Raw genomic sequence first — 18,370 nt, 5'->3', positions numbered from 1 at the left:
GGGTTCACAAAATGTTTCACTTTTGGCTTTATTGGATATGAGCGCTGCGTTTGTCTGCGTCGAACAATCACTTCTTGTTCATAAACTTAAATGTCGTTTTGGTGTTGCCGGTGCGATTTTCTATCCAATGTCGAAGTTGTTATTTCCGGAGTTCCCCAAGGTTCTGTTTTAGGGCCTCTTTTGTTTATATTGTAAACGACCGATGTTTTTCCTATTATTGAAAAATATGGTTTCAGATACCATGCCTTTGCGTATGATTTGCAAATAATTGGTTGCGGTAACACAGACCCGGGTTTTGATGCGATGGTTGATAGATTTTTACGTTGTTTTAATGAATTAAGTGAATGGATGGTAAATAATAAACTAAAACTAAACGACAATTAAATACAAATTCTTCCTGTCGGTATTTGGCAGCAATTAAAAAAGATTAATATGAACTCCATCAACATCGGTGGTTCTAATGTTGAGTTCTGCACTTCTGTTAAAAATCTGGGCGTTGTCTTTGATACTGCAATGTCAATGGTTCAACATACAAAGTCATTGGTTAAAGATTGTTGCTATCAACTTCGCAAACTCAGACAAGTAAAAAAATCAGTCAATAACGACACCTTGAAATGTTTGGTTCACGCATTCATTCACTCAAAATTGGATTACTGTAACAGCATTTTCTACGGTGTTTCAAATCAATTGATTAATTATCTTCAGTCAATTCAAAATCGTGCTGCTAAGATCATTTTCGGAGGGTTAAAATACGACCATGTCTGTAAAACTCTACGAGATCTCCATTGGCTCACTATTAAAAAAGAATCATCTTCAAGCTTGCCGTTATGGTTTTCAAATGTTTAAATGGTTTAAGCCCAAGCTACTTGTCTGGAAGGTGTTTATACAAAACGAAAACTATTCATCACTTGCAATTACGCTCAGATAATCAGTTATTTTTATCGGCGCCAAGAATAAATTTGATGGTGGCCAATAGGAATTTTGCCGTTGCTGGTCCACAAATTTGGAACTCACTACCATACAGCCTCCGTCAACCTGGTTCAACTATTCAGAAGTTTCGCAAATATTTGAAGACGTATCTTTTTTCCCGATGATTTCACCAAACGAAAGCAGCGCCTTTGAGTTGCATTAAAGGGCGCTATATACATTTTCTAATAATAATAATAATAATAATAATAATAATAATAATAATAATATATATGTATAGGTGTTCACAGTGATGCATCTTTGGTCGTTGTGAGAGATGGTGTACTTTATGTACTTATACTGGCTAATCACACTTCGGTCGGAAAGTCTCACCCTTTATAAATTCACGTACTTGTGGATTCAAGTCGGCTCACTATATAAAAATTTATATATTTTAATATATATATATATATATATATATATATATATATATATATATATATATATATATATATATATATATGTATATATGAATTCATGAAAACACATGAAAAAGGATTCCAAAAGAAACCAAAATTTCAAATAACAAGGAACCCCACAAAAAATAATAAAACACATTAATGTTGTCAAACGTCAGTATCAATTTTTAAAAACTAATTAGTATTGTTACAAAATTTTAGAATTAAAAAACATATGCATCAAATTAAACTTGTTGCAACGAGAAAGAAAAAATTTTATCACGAAAAGAAAGAAATTCAAATAAAATGAATTAAATAAATTAGAATTACCTTAAATATAAAACCAAAATATAAAACCGAAATATAATATCAAAGAAATGTGTATAAACAAGAAAAAACAATAAAACAATATTGTATACTAAATAAAATTAATTAAGATAAACATAAAAGAAAATTTTTTTAATTTATATTTAAATGGTCGATAAACAGTACAAGTTCTTATAAAATTTGGTAGCCTGTTCCATTTATATACCCCATAAAAACATATATTTCTATTGAGTAGTTTGGTTTTAACAATAGATTCTTTTAATTTTTTTTTCAAAATTGGAACTCGGTGGTCTTGCCTTGATTTCATATTTAATTGAATCATGTAGGTAATTGTCTGATGGTCTTATAGCACTATTAAGAAATCGAAAAATAAAACAACAGCATTTAAGATAATTTATTTCAAATATCGATAGAATCTTAAGTTTATTGAAAAGGTCTTTTTTATCTATATCGTTTTTAAAATTTATAATTTTTAGTGCTTTTGTTTGGACATTAAATAAAATTTCTAAATACGTCTTGAAAGTGTTACCCCATATTAGATTTCCATAGTATAGATGTGGACATATAAAATCGTGATACATTAAAATTAAAATTTTTTTTGGTAGAATATATTTTAGTCTGTTCATTATTCCCAAATTTCTATTTATTTTTTGCAGGATGAAATCAATATGTTTTATAAAAATTAATTTCCGATCTATTATAATTTCCGATAATTTAAAATCTTCAACTCTGTCAATTATACTGTCACCTATCTTTAAACCAAACTCTTCATCGTTACAGTTCAATCTTTTAAAAATCATATACTTGGTTTTTGTAATATTTATATTAATTTTATTATAAATAGACCATGTGTGCAATTTATCTAAACAATTATTTGTACAAACATTCAAATTATTTATATCCCTAGAAGTAGTGACCATTGTAGTGTCGTCTGCATAAACAATAAAATTAGAGATTTCGGTTGTATTGACGATATCATTGATAAACAGGATAAATAATTTTGGACCTAGAATACTCCCCTGTGGCACACCTTTTACCACCCGACGAATATCTGAGTTACAATGGTTTATTGAAACGTATTGAAATCTATTTGCGAGGTAACTACTGAACCACTTCAGAGCATGTCCTCTGATTCCGTAATGTTCCAATTTAAACAACAGTATATCATGTGGAACGGAATCAAACGCTTTTGAAAAATCTAAAAACACAGTCGAAATAACATGACCAGCATCATATTTAAAAACAGTTTCATTAAAAAGCCTTATGAGTGCATCTTCAGTGGAACAATTCTTTCGAAAACCAAATTGATCATTCGTTAAAACATTATTGGCACTCATAAAAGACTCGATTCTTATCTCGACAACCTTTTCTAACACCTTTGAAATACAACTTAATATACTAATTGGTCTATAATTATTAACGTTATTGTGTGATCCAGACTTATAAACAGGAACAACCCTCGCAATCTTAAGACAGTCTGGAAAAATTCCGGTGGAAAGTGATAGATTAAATAAATGTGACAATATATGGCAAATAGAATGATTTATATATTTTAAGATTTTGTTTGAAAATTTATAGTGATCTAAACAAGAAGAGTTAGATAACGATCTAACAATGTTAAATATTTCAGCCGGACAGGTTGGCATTAAGTAAATAGAGGAGGAGACTCCATTTTTCAAAAAAGCATGGAAATTATTGTTTGTCGGCAAACTTTTACTAAACAAATCAATAAAATAATTATTAAAAATGTTGGCAATTTCAAGCGGATCCTTGACAATGGATTCGTTTTTTAATAATGTGAAGCTTTGAGATTTAACCTTTTTATTCATAAGCGAGTTAATAGCTTTCCATTTATCTTTACTATTAGTATCAGGCCTGCCAAACATATTGTTATAGTAATTCATTTTTGATGCTAGAATAATCTTGTTGACTTCATTTTTAATTTTACAATATTTAGTTTTATTATCATATGTTTCACTATTTTTAAATTTTTTATATAGCTCGTTTTTCTTTCTAATGAGTTTTTAATTTGTATTGTCATCCATGGTTGATATGAATTTTTAAAATTTTTTTGTTTTTTAGTAGTAAATGGACATGACCAACAAAATAGTTCATCGAAAATTTTGAGAAATTACATATATATTTATAGTATATATTATTCATTATTCTATATATATATACATATATATTTATAGTATATATTATTCATTATTCTATATATATATATATATATATATATACATATATATTTATGGTACATATTATTCATTATATATGTATTTATCTGCGTATTTTTGTTGAAACCATAGCTTCCAAGTAATTAATTTATATCAATATTGTTTAAATGAATATGCAAATTGAATCAATAGCATGTTTTGTAATGATTCCAAGTAATTCATATTTGCAGCATTAGTGGAATGATGATAATCCATTGAGTGCTCCCTCGTGTGAATCTATCATCAACTGTATGTAAACAACTTTTGTTGCTTTAATGCTTTTATATCATGCATAATATCAACTGGTACGAACTATAAGCTATTCCACATGCGTGTTCGTTGCATGTTCACTTCACTATTTCATCATTGCAAGTTCATTAAATTTTCTCTACTTTGTGAACGAGCGGATTATGGTTTGACAATTGTTAATCATTAGAGACAGGACGAGTGCTCGTAAAGTGTAAGCAGCAGTAATTCAATTTGTTGAAACCTCTAATCTAGCAACTTTGATTTATTCCAATTTATTATATAAGGAGAACCATGCGCATGTTCAGTGATGTGTGTTCAGCGTAGTTCGGCCATTCACAAGAACCAGTTGACACATGCATGTCAATGTAAGTGTGTGCAACAGACATACAAATGTTGTCACACGCATGTATGTGTTTGTTGAAATTAATATATTCATCATTGCAATCAATAAGCCATGTATGTATACATGCACAAATTTAATGTATATGTACGTTAAATATGCGCATGTAGGCCTTTATTTGTGGACATGAACGCCGATGTAGACAGGCATGCACTCTAACAGCAAAACCTTTACGTTTATCGAAATATCAGTGAACTTGCAACAACAAATTTATTCTATTAGTGTTGCCTTACATAAAGTATATTTGTGCTTAATATTTGTAGACTGATGTCTGTTTTCAGTTTGCTTGCTTGTTGAATTTATTCTTTTCATTTTTAATATTGGACTCTGTTAAAACCATGTGAATAACTTGGAATCATTTATTTTTCAGTTTTACTTTATTTTACTCTTTAATATCAATTTTATTACAAATCTTTACAGTTTCGTTCATCTTTTTGATCGTTGGAGTATTTGGGTTTACAATTTTGTTACTAAGCGTTGTCTGACAAATTATTTTTTTAATATTTATGATGCATTCTTATCATTAACATATTTAATTTATCACTAACATAATAATAGTTATATTATTTGGAATAAAATCAAGCTTGTTGATTTATACAGCAATAATTAATATTCGGATTCGTCTACAAAGGCTTTTAAAAAATGATTTTTAATTATTTTTGAAAGAATAATTAATGCAAAGAACTTAAAATTAAAGTTTTTATAAATTAAATAAGTATGTACATATAAAAAATTTTCAGAATTTGTTTTGCATTTTTTTATTAAAAAATTTTGTTTGGCTGGGCTACGCAAGAGGGAAATAGGTCAAAAAAGTCGTTTTTTCACGTTACGTAATATTCGAGCGTCCCCTCTTACTTAATACTGTTTTTATTCTACAATTTTTCAGCTAGCAAGTTTTTTTTTGCTGAACAATAATTTGAATTAGGAAACGTCTTTTTTTTTTTAAGTCGAGACAATTTTCCACCATAAAAGAGCAAGAAATTATGTTTATTTATTATGTTATCAAAAATCTGCTCAGTCGTGTAGTGATTTATTTAAAAAATGTTTTTAATTGAAGTATCTGCTCTGTGAGATTACCAATGTATCAACAGATACTGGCATTAAACTTTTTCAAAACAACAATTTCGTTGCTACAAACCTTTCATAGAATGTAACCATTTTGAAAGTGTCAAGTCAAATAAATTTCAGCTGTCACGTATAATTCAACATTGTTCTACATTAAGATATAATGAATATTTTGAAACAATGATACAAACTCACATTCTTTTCAATATCAACCAGAATGTTAAATGCATCTTGGAATCATTTATTCGCTGGGCAAGACATACATCGCGAGGCAATGAGATGCTGGTTAATCAGTTCAGCCTGACTAATTTCACAAGACAATCAGACGACTATCTTGATGTGGTTCTGTGCTTCGCATTATGCCTCATTGTTTGTGGCTATACGTGATTTTATGTTTGAGGAATGCTGTGGTGTAGTATGTTATTATGATATTTTATTTTATTATGTTATTAGGCAATTGTTTCATTTGTCTATTTTTCGTTTGTTTTTTAGTTGTTTCGATGTTACAATATAAAGCAAAAAATCAGGTAGGTAGAAGAAAAAGATTAAATTAAATAATATTATTTTATTTTTAGCTACATTTTGATGAACATTTTAAAGTCCTTTTTGATTAAAGTAATGATGTAAATGTTTTTCTTGGCAGATTAATTGAAACATTTTGTTGAGGCATGAAGCGTTATCAATCAGTTTCAAACTATGAGCGGTTCACTTACGTTGTCTCCGTAAAAGTTTTTCTGAAGTATCGTAGTTATGACTTGCATTAACTTTTCGGTTTTTCTAAGCATTCTTTTTTCTTTTAATTAAAAGAAAACATAAAAGTCTTAACATCTAAAGCAAAGTTGGTACTTGTAATGCAATATTTTTTCAAAGTGTAGATGCAACATTTCTGGTGGTTGCACCGTTGTCAAATTTGTTTTGAGTGGGCTGTGCTTTCAAATCTTCTGCAACGTGTTCATGTTGATTGATGAGCGTCAGTGCGGGCTGACGTGGCTAACATTGCTTTTTTAATGGGCTTATTTGCTTGAATTTCATTCATTAATTTTTTGAAAATGTTTGAAAATTGTTTGGTTGGTGGGAAACGCTGGCTGTTGATAATGATTGCATTGATGATAATGAATAATGAATGTAACGATTATGATGATAGTGATGGACATGATGGTTGTAATGATGAATATGATTGCATATGATTGAGCTCAAAAGTAATTAATTTTTATCGACGTTATCTTTACAACTGATACTTCGTTATGAAATGCAACAATGATTGGCTGTATGTTTTTGTCGTTTAATTTTTTTCAGAATTAGAGCGCGGAAGGTAACTTGCCAGTTTCATATTTTGTAACATCTTACTCATTTGTGAAATAATGATTAAATGATTAAATCGCTAAAATATGCTAAATAATCTCAATATAATTGAAAGACTACCCCAAACGGTTCCCATCTGGAGACTATATCAACCTGAAATCAACACGGAACTAACTCAATTCAATAAATTAACAGAACAGAATATCATCAAATTATTAGTTCAAGAATTTCTTCAGTAACATAAAAACTATACTACCTTATACACTGATGGGTCTAAATTGCAACGATCTACATCATTAGCAGCATTAATAGACGGTCAAACAATTAAACATTTGTCGAAAAATATCGCAATAAATTTGGCTCTTCATAAAATCTGAGACGAATAAGTTTTTTCGTAATAACAGATTTACTATCAAGTGCTCTAGCCAAGTTAAATACAAAAATTCATTTAATGGCGCAAAATAGATGTGGTATTTAAGTTCTTTGGATACTAAGCCACATCGTAATACCAGGCAATGAGGATGCAGACACCTTGGTGGTAGAACATTATCAACCAATATCAGATATCCCAATACCATTTATTGATTTCAACTTGATAATTAATAGACATATTCAAAAATTATGGCAAAACCTAGGTGGAACCTAACAAAAACTTTTCTTCGGCAGATACGCCTATGCATTGAGGATAAAAATCTAAAATTAAGCATTAATCGCTTCATCCTCTGCAAAATTTACAGGATGATGATAGGGCACACTAATATAACTCACAATTACATTTGAACAAAACAGACGTTCCAGTCTGCAAATAGTGTCCAAACATCTTACCAATACAGCATTTATTATCATGCCAAAATTTCAAAGAAATTAGAACCAAACATTTTATATCAGAAGATTCTCTGACAACTTTAAATCCACGACAAGCATTGTTTTAGTTATACACTTTTTCGAAGAGTAACAATACTTTGTACCGTTAATTTAATTTAACTCTTGGTGGAAACAGTCAAACCAATTTAAGTTTTCTTGTTCTTTTTGTTTAATTGTTAATAAACCCACATATTTGCATAGTCGTCATTTAATGAACTATCTTAATTAAATACTACGATTTTATGTTGTATTGTGTGCAATTGGACTGCTATTTATTCACGGTGGTCATTACAAGTTTTGTTATTATGTGATCTCCGTAAATCCGCACAATCTGTTTTTTTTCATTTTGTGTTTTTGGATTTTAAATAAATAGAATTTTTTTGACGATATTTAATTTTATAGCTCCAAGCAGAAATCTTGATTTGATGTCCCATCAGAAATGATGTCCCTCTGGCACGTCATAGTACCAAATAGGGAGCTGAAATGCCATTAAAGCTGATAAAACAACAAAATTAAATCGATTTTTGAATAAAAATGTTGAATGGAAAACTTTTAATTCTTGAGAATATATAATAATATAATATAATAGCGGATTGATGCTAGGCAATTGAACTTCTTTTTTTTTAAGATTTTACCTCTGAATTCAATGAATTAAAAAACTAGACCAGAAATTATTTTCAAGAATCGTATGCCACTGGAATTGAAAAAATGTGTTTAATAAAATTATATACATTTTTAGTTGTGGAACCCTAATAAATAAGAGAGGCAGAGGCAAGAGGTTTTCTTGGGATTGCACCCTGTTGTAAGTAATATTCAAGGTACATTTATTTATAAATCTGCTTTTGAGATTGACGTAGCGTCTCAACAGCAAACAATTTACAATGTGTTAATTTGGTTCGCAAAGTGAAATGACTAGACTATAAAGTTATAAGTGGAGCAAAGTTGAATTTCGTTAACCTTTTAAACATTGCGTGATTGCAGGCTGGAGCAGATTTTAAACAATATAGACCCACCAACGTTCATAACAAATTTCAAATAAGGTGATGCCAACATCGTAGCTGAGTCGAGTGTGAAAAATTCCAAATAATTTTGATTGATTGATTGATTGATAAAAATTTATTCAACAGTGCGGCAATCATGTTGATTACATGCTTGAATGCCCAAATAACATCTGCTTCAATGAAAAAATGAAACGTGCTTGTCTAGTCAGTTTTTTCGTCGGGAATTTGTTTTAATATTCTCACCAAATTTTGTTTTGCGCTCTTTTCTTCATGTTCTAACGCTGTGCATCTAAGTGGATTTTTATTTATTTTAGAAATTATCGTCGCAGCGCTTTTTATGTTCCAAAATGTCTTCGGTAAATGTTAACAGTTTATTTTCACCACTAATTAGCTTGAAAGATCAAGACGTTCATTAATCTTTCCAAAATTAGAATTTTTTGAAATTGAATCGATGTGTGTGTGTTGTGTGTGGTGTGTGTGTGGTGTGTATGTGTAAGTGAAATATTACCTGCTGTAAAGCTACATGCTAGCTTATTTGAAAACATATTTAAAAGTATAACATTTTTACTGAATTTGCATTGAATTTTTGTATGTTCTGGTAAAAAACAGTGATCATTATGATGTTATTTTTATTTATTACATTGAATTTATTTATTTTTCCTTCATTTAATTTTTAAAATGTTCAATTTTAAGTAATATCCTATTTGTCTCCATCTTGTTCACATTTTATTTTTCATTTCTGTTTTGCTGATGGACGTTAAAGTGAAACCTTTCAACAAAATGCTTCCTCTATCATATTTTCAGCTAATATGTGCAATACCTTTGTACAATAATATATTGAATTCTTCCGAAATTATTCAGTTAACCATCAAACAATCCATAACTCATTTATAGCAAACAGATGTAAAGTGCAAGATGAGCATCTTAAAGTCAAACTGAAAATATGATTGAACAAAAGCAGCAAATGTAACGCAACCGGAGCAACAAAGGATTTTCCGCATAATTTCAGTCATGAATGAATTTAAGATAATATCGTAACGATGAACAACAATTTGGTAAAAAGAAAAAGTTTGAGCAGCAGCAACCTCCACAATCTCGACCATCTCAACGAGAAACCTCAACACATCAAACCCAACAACAACAAAAAATTGAACCCCTGTAAAGACAACAAATTAGATGAAAACATTAAAACGCTCCAGAGCCACAAACAGAACAGGGGATGTTTCGGCTGCTTGTCTAAAAAAAGTCTTTCTAAAAATGATTTGCCAGGTTGGCTCATTTGTTTTATATTATTCATTATGTTATTCTATTGAAATTTTACAAAATTAATCAAATACCTTCAATGTCTGGACGTGTTCATACAGGGTTTTTTTTGGCTTATTAGGTGCCATTTTATGAAAGTGTTAATAGCTTTCAATGGCTCACATTCAATGCACACAACCATTTGTGGTCGACCGATGCATTGTGATCGTCTGCCAACTTTCAATAATTTATGAAGTAATATAAATAAAAATTTATGGTTAACAACAACACACGTTTAGACGACATTTTCCCCAAGTTCGGGGGTTGCCGACAAAAAAAATTTTAGGGTTAATAATTAATAAACTTTTTTCTGACTGAAAACTTAGTTCAAATTTTTATTTGCTTCGATTTTGTCTTTCATATTTGTTAAACTATCCATGTTTCGCCTGTTTGCACAGACAATTTGAAATATGTTGGCACATGAATTATTTTTATTTAATTGAGTTTTTTCAATTTTTTTCTCATCCCAGATGAAACATTAAACAACTTATTGAAAAAAAATTCTCTAAAGAAACGACCTTTGAGTGACGTTATTAACAACAACAACAACAACAATAGTAGTAATAATAATAATAATAGTAACATCTTGCAAAACATCAACAACAAAAACGTCCTGAACAGCAGCATCAAGAACAATGGCAACATCGTCAACAAAACTAACAACACCACAAAGAAAAACACCATCAATAACCTTCATTGCAGAAACTCAGGTGCTGATGATCATCTCAACAAGAAAGATGAATCAGTGAACTGCAAAACAAACAATGTGAATGTCAACAGTCTCAATCAGGGTAATTTACGTGCACTTGATTCGTTCAACCAATCGGCAGGCAATAGAAATGTTAGTAAAGTTCGTTCAGCCGCTGGAAGTGATTCAGCAAGCAGCACGCTATTAAAAAACATCAACAACAATGTGTCAACTTCATCAACCTTTACCTCGGACAACGGTAACAATGTCTCAAAATACATCTCTGCAGCAAGTTTTTCAATTGAAGAAACATTGCCACTCTATTCTGCGAGCACCAAATCGCGACAATCATCAGAATGGAAAGAAACACGTAAGTCTGAAACGTTGGCAGGCAGTCCTACGAAATGTGTTGAGACAGTTTTAATTCATGTTCCATCGACTGAGCATGCAACTGATAAGAAACAGCTGACAACGTTCAGATACAGTTATCCTACCAATACCAAACCCCAACTCTATAATAGTGATTTTTTACATCAAACGCAACTTTCGACAAATCCAGCAGCAACGACAACGTTGATGGCAACATCAGCCGCAACAGCTGCAACAACCGATCCAAGCGTTCTGCTAGCAGGTGAAGTAGATGCAAGAGTTACTGGCAACTACATAACGATCGGTGCTCCGTTCACTGCGCCAACAACTCTGCAAAAGCAAAATGCAACAAATCGACGTAATGAAGCAAATGTCTCCACATCGTGCACTGATGGCATCATTTATGACAGTGTCAGTCACTTCAACAAGCAGCCCTTCATTGGAAAACCTCAGCAAATGGAAAGCGTTAAGAATGGCGATGATGTTAAGAACGATGACCTCAATAATATTGAATTCTACCATGCCGTTGGGAGGGAGATGATTAAAGAAATGGGTTTGTTTGTTTCCTTGCCTTCATGATGAGGTTGATGTTGTCTCCTGACAAAATGTCACCCCGTCTTCAATGTTGTCATGTTCAATGTTGTCTTCACTTTGTTTCTATATGATGACATATTAAAATAAATGTTCGGTTTCAGATTTCGTTAAGCTCTTTTTATTATTTATTTTTGATCGAGTTTTCATATAAAAAAGCATTTGATGTTTTCTAAAATGAGACTTTGTTGTCTTTTCTCAAAGTACCCATGTATATATGTAGAAAAGCCTAATTTTTGCATATAGTTAAATTAGGCCTGAAATTTTTTTTTTAAGTTTGCAATAAATAAAGATGAAGTAATTGATTTGAGTGTCTGCATGCTCAACTTTATCAGAACTGCTGAAGTTTACGAGAACTTTTCATTGATAGGATATTGACGGTTTTTTTCTACGATTGAATGAAATTGTGTTTTTGAAACTATAACTGATAAATAATAGGCAATATTTTATAAGAAGTATCACCATCATTGATATCATGAGACCTTTTATCATAATTTTGATATAAATCATATACGCGACAGATGCTGAAGACTTTGACTCAATTCAGTTTGCGTGTTACAGAACAGCTCAAAAGTTGAATTACATCAGAAAAATCCTGCACTGTTAGTATGTCATCATAAACTTCAAAAAAAATTAATTAAAAAATTTTTTTGTTTTCGTTTTTTTAATTCTGAAATATATGATTTTATTATGATCATATATGAAATACATAGGATAATTTTACAGATATTCTCTTAATTCGGATCAGTACAAACGTTCTTAGTTAATATTAGGTATAATATGATGAACAGTGAACGCTAACGTGTTGACGGAATGGAAGGTCTTCCCGTTAATTATTGGTGGCAACTTTTAATGCAAATGAATGAAATAAATAATTTTTACCTACTTGCTCAATTATTTAACGTTTGCATCGCTGCTCATTTTAATTTTTTTTATGGCAGTGGACCTGTAGCTACGCTGGCTATGATTCTTCATTGGTTTTTGTTTTATTCCATTTTTACTTTTTATCGAAATGCCATAAACACAGCGTTTAATTTTCTTAATTTTGATGTCAATTTTGTTACAACTGCCTAGATGAAAGTTTGCTGTTGAAATAAGATTGATGATATAAGAGGAAATGTGTTTTTTTTAGCTTATTAAATTAAATAGCTGTCTCTTATAATGCAGCTTTTTTATAATTCATACTAAAATTTGTCATACAAAAGATTAATTTATCAGAGCTGAAAAAACTGTAATTTTTTTATATTTCCAATGATTTTCTGCTTTTGCAACTCACAAAACACTAAACAGATATAACCTGTGAATGTATAATATAAATGATTATTGTAATAGTCTATATGATGAGTTACTTGATCAATCCATAGCGGACTGCAGTCAGTATCAGTATCAAAAATTTGTATAGCGCCTTTCTTGAAAGACCTCAGAAGCGCTTTCTGGCGGGCACATTGCTGAAATAATGGTGCTTCAACATTCTTTTCAATCGAAGCCTATCAGTAATAGAACCATTCTTCAGCTGCACAAGAAGTGATTTCCAAACCTTGGCTGCGTCCTTGAACCCCCGACACCGGCACCAGCTGCTCACTCAGATAAAGCGGATCCTTGCCATTTAGGCAATCTCTGACCAACAGTACCGTACAAAAGTACAAAAGTCAATACAAAATCGCGCTGCAAAAGTTGTTGTCGGAACTCCAGCATTAAAAAAACTTCGCTGGTTGACCATGGGAAAAAAAAAGTTTTCAAAATATCAGCCCTCATTTGCAAGTCAATCAGTGAGATTGCATCGACCCACCTGTCAGGCAGGCTTAGAAAGAAATCATCAACATCCTCTGCTGTGCATCTGAGGTCCAGTGATTTGAACTTGCTTTCGGTTCCAACGACGACGAGATGCGAGAGGAATTTTTAAGAATTTATAACTTGTTGGATTTGTATGATGGGATCAGGATGTTTAACATGCAAATCTAATTTTATTTGCTTTATTTTGGCTGTATTAATTTTGCGAATTTGATATTATATGTTTATTAGTATTTCATTCACATATTCCGAACCAAAATCGATCTTTAATCTGATGAACTTTAATGATCGCTCTTAATTTTCAATAACAGTCTTTATGTTTGTTGTTATCATTACTTAAAATTTACATAGCGCTGATTGAAATAATGACTTTCATCAGCGCTACACAGTGATTAAGTAAACTTAAGTACCTATAAAGTATATATCAAATTGTTCTTTACTTTGTTTCATTTAATTTGTTCGAGACTTTCTCTTTTCAAGTTTGTTGACGGCAAGGGGTTCGTGCAGGCCATTTTTTTAAAATAAATGAATAAATTAATGAATGAATAAATTAATAAAAGAAGACATTGTTGTCGTTAGTAATAAACAGTTCCAAGAAAGACACTGTGAGTTTAAAATTTTACATCGCCAGGATTATTATTTATTTTTCACTCCTGTAGCTCCTTTTTCGTTAATTATATAGTTATTTCTTTTCCAATTATTTATTTTCAAGGACTTGTAATGTATTTTATATTTTAGTCTTACAATGGTTATTCTGATGACCTTATGGAGTTTTATCTCTTTTAATGAGATGTTTCAATGTTAAATCTTAAGTAAGTGACTTGTAGTTGTACAATACACTTCGTATTAGTGATAATAATAACAATCGTAATAAGTGCTCATAGTCTTTGTTAATAAATTTTTTCAAAACTTTTGAACTTTCGTAAATTCGACCAGTGCATTCAGTAGACTTGCACCACATCATTCGGGCAACGGACAACTTGTTTGATGAAAGCCTACCGAGCAGCAGTCGATGTGTTGATGTCATGCTGAACATTGCAGATGTCCTGCAGATTTCGAGCAGCTGCTATGTCAACGACAACTCCGATGATACCGTTTTTCATCCTCCTTCGCAAAACAATCTGACAGATGATGATGACGTTTTCCTTAGCTTCAATCAAGACAAAAAGGCCGGTAAGATAATTTGCAACGATATTTCAGGTCATGATAAAGTAACGCTGCTTGTTGGCTGGCTGCTCCACATTTATGATAGGTGATAATTTACATTTTTTTTATCGTTAAATATCTATCCATACGTTACCAATTAATGTTGCATGTCTGCTGCTAGTTCGTTTTGTCTGTTTCTTGGCGCCAATTAAACGTTCAAAAAATGAATTATTTTATTAGTTTTTATGCTTTATAAAAGTTATTGGATTTATTTTATTTGATTTGTTTTTATTTTTATAATCTGAGCACTTTTTACAAAATAACCTAATTTACAAATTAAATAATTTGAAAAACGTAAAACACACAGCAAACACACATATAAACACAAGCACGCACACACACACACACAACAGCATGCACGCACATGCAAACCCACTCAGATGCCACAAAGGTCTTGTGCCACTCTTTTCTCTGAAGGTTGCTTTAACAAGTCTTTGCAACGCCTCACTTCTTCATAAACTTAAATGTAACTATTGCTGTTATTGTGGTTGTTGTTGTTGTTTTTATTTACTATGATTGAATGGAAATAGAGCAAAAAAAATATAGGAAGGTATTAAAAGCAATAACGATTTAGTTTCCAGTGTGATAGCAGGACAACTGGAAATTTGCTCGTTGTTCAGTTTTTGTTGTTGTTCGTCACTTTTTTTGAAAAACTATAAGCGTCGCTGCTGCTTTGTATGTAACTGTTTGGTAGATATTTTGTTTTATTTCAAGTTGAAGAATTATGTTGCACGTGAAACTATTAAACTTTAGATATTTTCAGCCATTTATACGACGAGGAGGGTTCACTTAACAGACTTAACTTACGTACATATCTTCAGCACACCATCGCTCTCACGTCGTCACTATCTACTCAATCGGCTGATGTCAGTTCAACTGAAGTGAGTGATTGATTGTTTGGCATGATTGCTGGGATAGATTTATTGCTGTGATAATCGATGTTGTTTCTAAATATGTCTTGTGCTCCGTGGCGTTCGTGAAGAATTTCAGTTCGCCACCGCTTTCAATTGCACTTTTTTAAAATTTACATTAAGAATTGGTTACAGATTTTTACGAAAGAGTGTTCTATGCAGTAATTATTTTTTATGCAATTGATGCAGGGAGTTATTAATGGAGATGACATGGAAGTTTTGATGGACCAGATGCTGCGAGGAACAGTTCCCGAGTGCCTCTCATGGCTTCAGGCGCTGCACAACATTATCAGATACGAACACAGTTAGTTGATTGTTAGTGAAAATAGCTGAAAGTCCTGCTAGATGTGAACAATGTTAGGCTTATTGTGATACTTGTAGTAGAAACTTGTTATATAAATTTTTCAGTTGACTATTGCATACATCGTTTTCACTATTAATATGGACACTCAGCCATTATATTGCTTGCCAGTAACACACCCGTACGAGTGCATATCGTGTCACGTTATGAATTTTACTGGCTTCATGTACGGATGCACCAACTGCGCAGGTCGATTGTGTCAGTGGTGCGTTTGGAAGGGCGTTCATGACGGCACTCATGATGTCAGGGAGTTCATCGGAGTGCCTGTCAGTGCTTACTGTTACCATCATTTTTAAATTTAGTAGAATGAATTGATTATTTTAACCACTAAAAACATAAAGGAAGCAGTTTTTAAAAATCTTAAATCTTAGAAAAAAGGACAAATATTATTTTAATCTCTCATAATGAAATATAAAAGAATGAATGCAATCCCTGATAGATCAGTAGCCATAATGCACCAAGCAGTTCGAGTATTCTGTTAGACGCCCCACAGTTATTTTCACGAGATTTTCACCCACTTTCCAACCAGATGCATCATGCTTTGCACAACCCCAGTGATCTATCTTCTAATGTGTTTGTTTTTTAATTATATTTTTTATTTCCTTTCTATTTTATATAAAATAAAAATCTTTAATATAAAAATGAATCGATTGATTGATTGGTTGGTTGGTTGGTTGGTTGATTGATTGATGGATGGATGGATGGATGGATGGATGAATGGATGGATGGATCGATTGATTGATTGATTGATTGATTGATTGATTGGGAGCAAAGAAAACATAAAGGATCATATATATAATTTTGTGTCATTTTTATTTGTTTTTTTATTGCCCTTGTAAGTGTTGTCGTTGATTTTGTTATTAATCAGGTTAAGTGTCGAGTTGGTGATGATGTTATTGTTTTTCTGCTGTTTGCTTATTCAAATTAATTTTAATCCTTCTACAAACAGTACAAACTCAGTTTGCGCAATTTTATTTATAAATAAATTTAGAAAATAAGCGAGCTTCAATTTTTGATTATCTGCAACTGACGTCTGAAAGTTTGAGGTGTTTTTGTAAAATCTTTAGGTAAATTTCTATTTTACTGATAGAGGAGTTTTGTTCACTTTGGCTCCATATTTTTGCAAGTTTATTGCCCAAATTTATTCCAACATTTTAAGAATTTTTTTTTCATAATTTATTAGGCGTTTTACATGGCAATTTTTGAAAAATGGAAAAAATTGGTGACAATAGTGTCTCCTCCCCAAAAATAGAAATGTTGTTGAAAATTAAAAAATAACAAACATTCAGCATTCGTGCTACCACATTCAACTGAAGTCTCTGGAAAGATATTATTAGAGACCGTCAAATATTACTTACCGCTTCAGGGGGTGGTTTTAAAGTTTTTTTTCGGGGTGTTATGGACAAGCGATAAGGTTTGAAATTTGTTACGTAACAAATTATTTTGGTATTTATCGATAATAAATTTAAATTTAGTGTTGTCTTATGATAACACGCCAATGATATTTATCCGGACTCATCCGCATATCGTTTCGGAAAATGGTTTTTAGTTATTTTTTAACAAAAAACATGAAAGAAAAAAGAATGTTCAAATTGAGGCTTTTACAGATTAAATAGACATGTGCATGATATTTTTAAAAATGTGCCTTTTATTTAATAAATTGTTTTTTTCTACGTAACAGTTGTTTATTACGGAGAGTAGAACCAATTAAGTCGTGTTTCGTGTTAACTAATAATTGTAATGCAGTCCCTGGCCTGGTTCTCTTTATTTTTCTTTTTTCTATCTAACTTCAGAAATTTCCATGCACATTCTATATAACATGAGAAACTATTAATGGCTAAAACATCGGTTCAAAAAACTATAGTAGCATTGAAATAACAACATTTTGAAAGAAAATAATAGACATTATTTTTAAAACATTATTAGTATTATAGGTGATTAGTCAATGGATGGAATGATTCATTGATACAGAAATATCTAATGCAGCACACGGCAGGAAAATTGTCCAAATCCAAACTGACAATTTATTTTTTTTCGCCAGGTTGCAGTCTTGCAAATCGTTTGAGTTTGCAAAAGTTGTGAAAGCTGATCTGTGTATAATATCTAAACAACATTTTATTTAAACACTGCTTAATAAATTTATTTAAATGAAGAAAGTGGCACACAAAAAATAAGTTTTTCAGTAAATATAATCAAGGAAGCAATCAAACCATCAAAGTTTCTTGTAGCAGATGTTTAATTATAAAAGAAATTTTTGAAAAGTTTGAAGGTCTTACAATTCCAAAGTGTAAAGGGATCAACAACACGAAAAACACCGCCTAAACTCACATCAAATTGTCAGATCAACAGAAACACATCTTGTA

At 31.3% G+C, this 18,370-nt stretch overlaps 2 protein-coding genes across 2 annotated transcripts; both read left to right on the top strand.

Moving 5' to 3' along the window:
- Window positions 1–9,828: 9,828 nt before the first annotated feature.
- On the top strand, window positions 9,829–12,591 carry HELRODRAFT_158754 (hypothetical protein; the record flags this gene model as incomplete). Its single annotated transcript, XM_009010745.1, has 4 exons — window positions 9,829–10,057; window positions 10,561–11,700; window positions 12,260–12,340; window positions 12,530–12,591. The coding sequence occupies 4 exons, from the start codon at window positions 9,829–9,831 to the stop codon at window positions 12,589–12,591; spliced, it is 1,512 nt and encodes a 503-aa protein (XP_009008993.1).
- A 2,498-nt stretch (window positions 12,592–15,089) lies between these two features.
- HELRODRAFT_158753 (hypothetical protein) lies at window positions 15,090–16,593 on the top strand (the record flags this gene model as incomplete). The annotated part of the gene is made up of 5 exons (XM_009010744.1): window positions 15,090–15,152; window positions 15,557–15,616; window positions 15,836–15,950; window positions 16,119–16,273; window positions 16,447–16,593. 5 exons carry the CDS (start codon window positions 15,090–15,092, stop codon window positions 16,591–16,593), a joined length of 540 nt encoding a protein of 179 aa, XP_009008992.1.
- Between the last annotated feature and the right edge of the window lie 1,777 nt (window positions 16,594–18,370).

Source organism: Helobdella robusta (genome assembly GCF_000326865.2).
Source record: "Helobdella robusta unplaced genomic scaffold HELROscaffold_1, whole genome shotgun sequence".
Taxonomy (NCBI): Eukaryota; Metazoa; Annelida; class Clitellata; order Rhynchobdellida; family Glossiphoniidae; genus Helobdella; species Helobdella robusta.
Note: the sequence above shows the minus strand (reverse complement) of the source record. Positions and strands in the feature narration are given on the sequence as shown.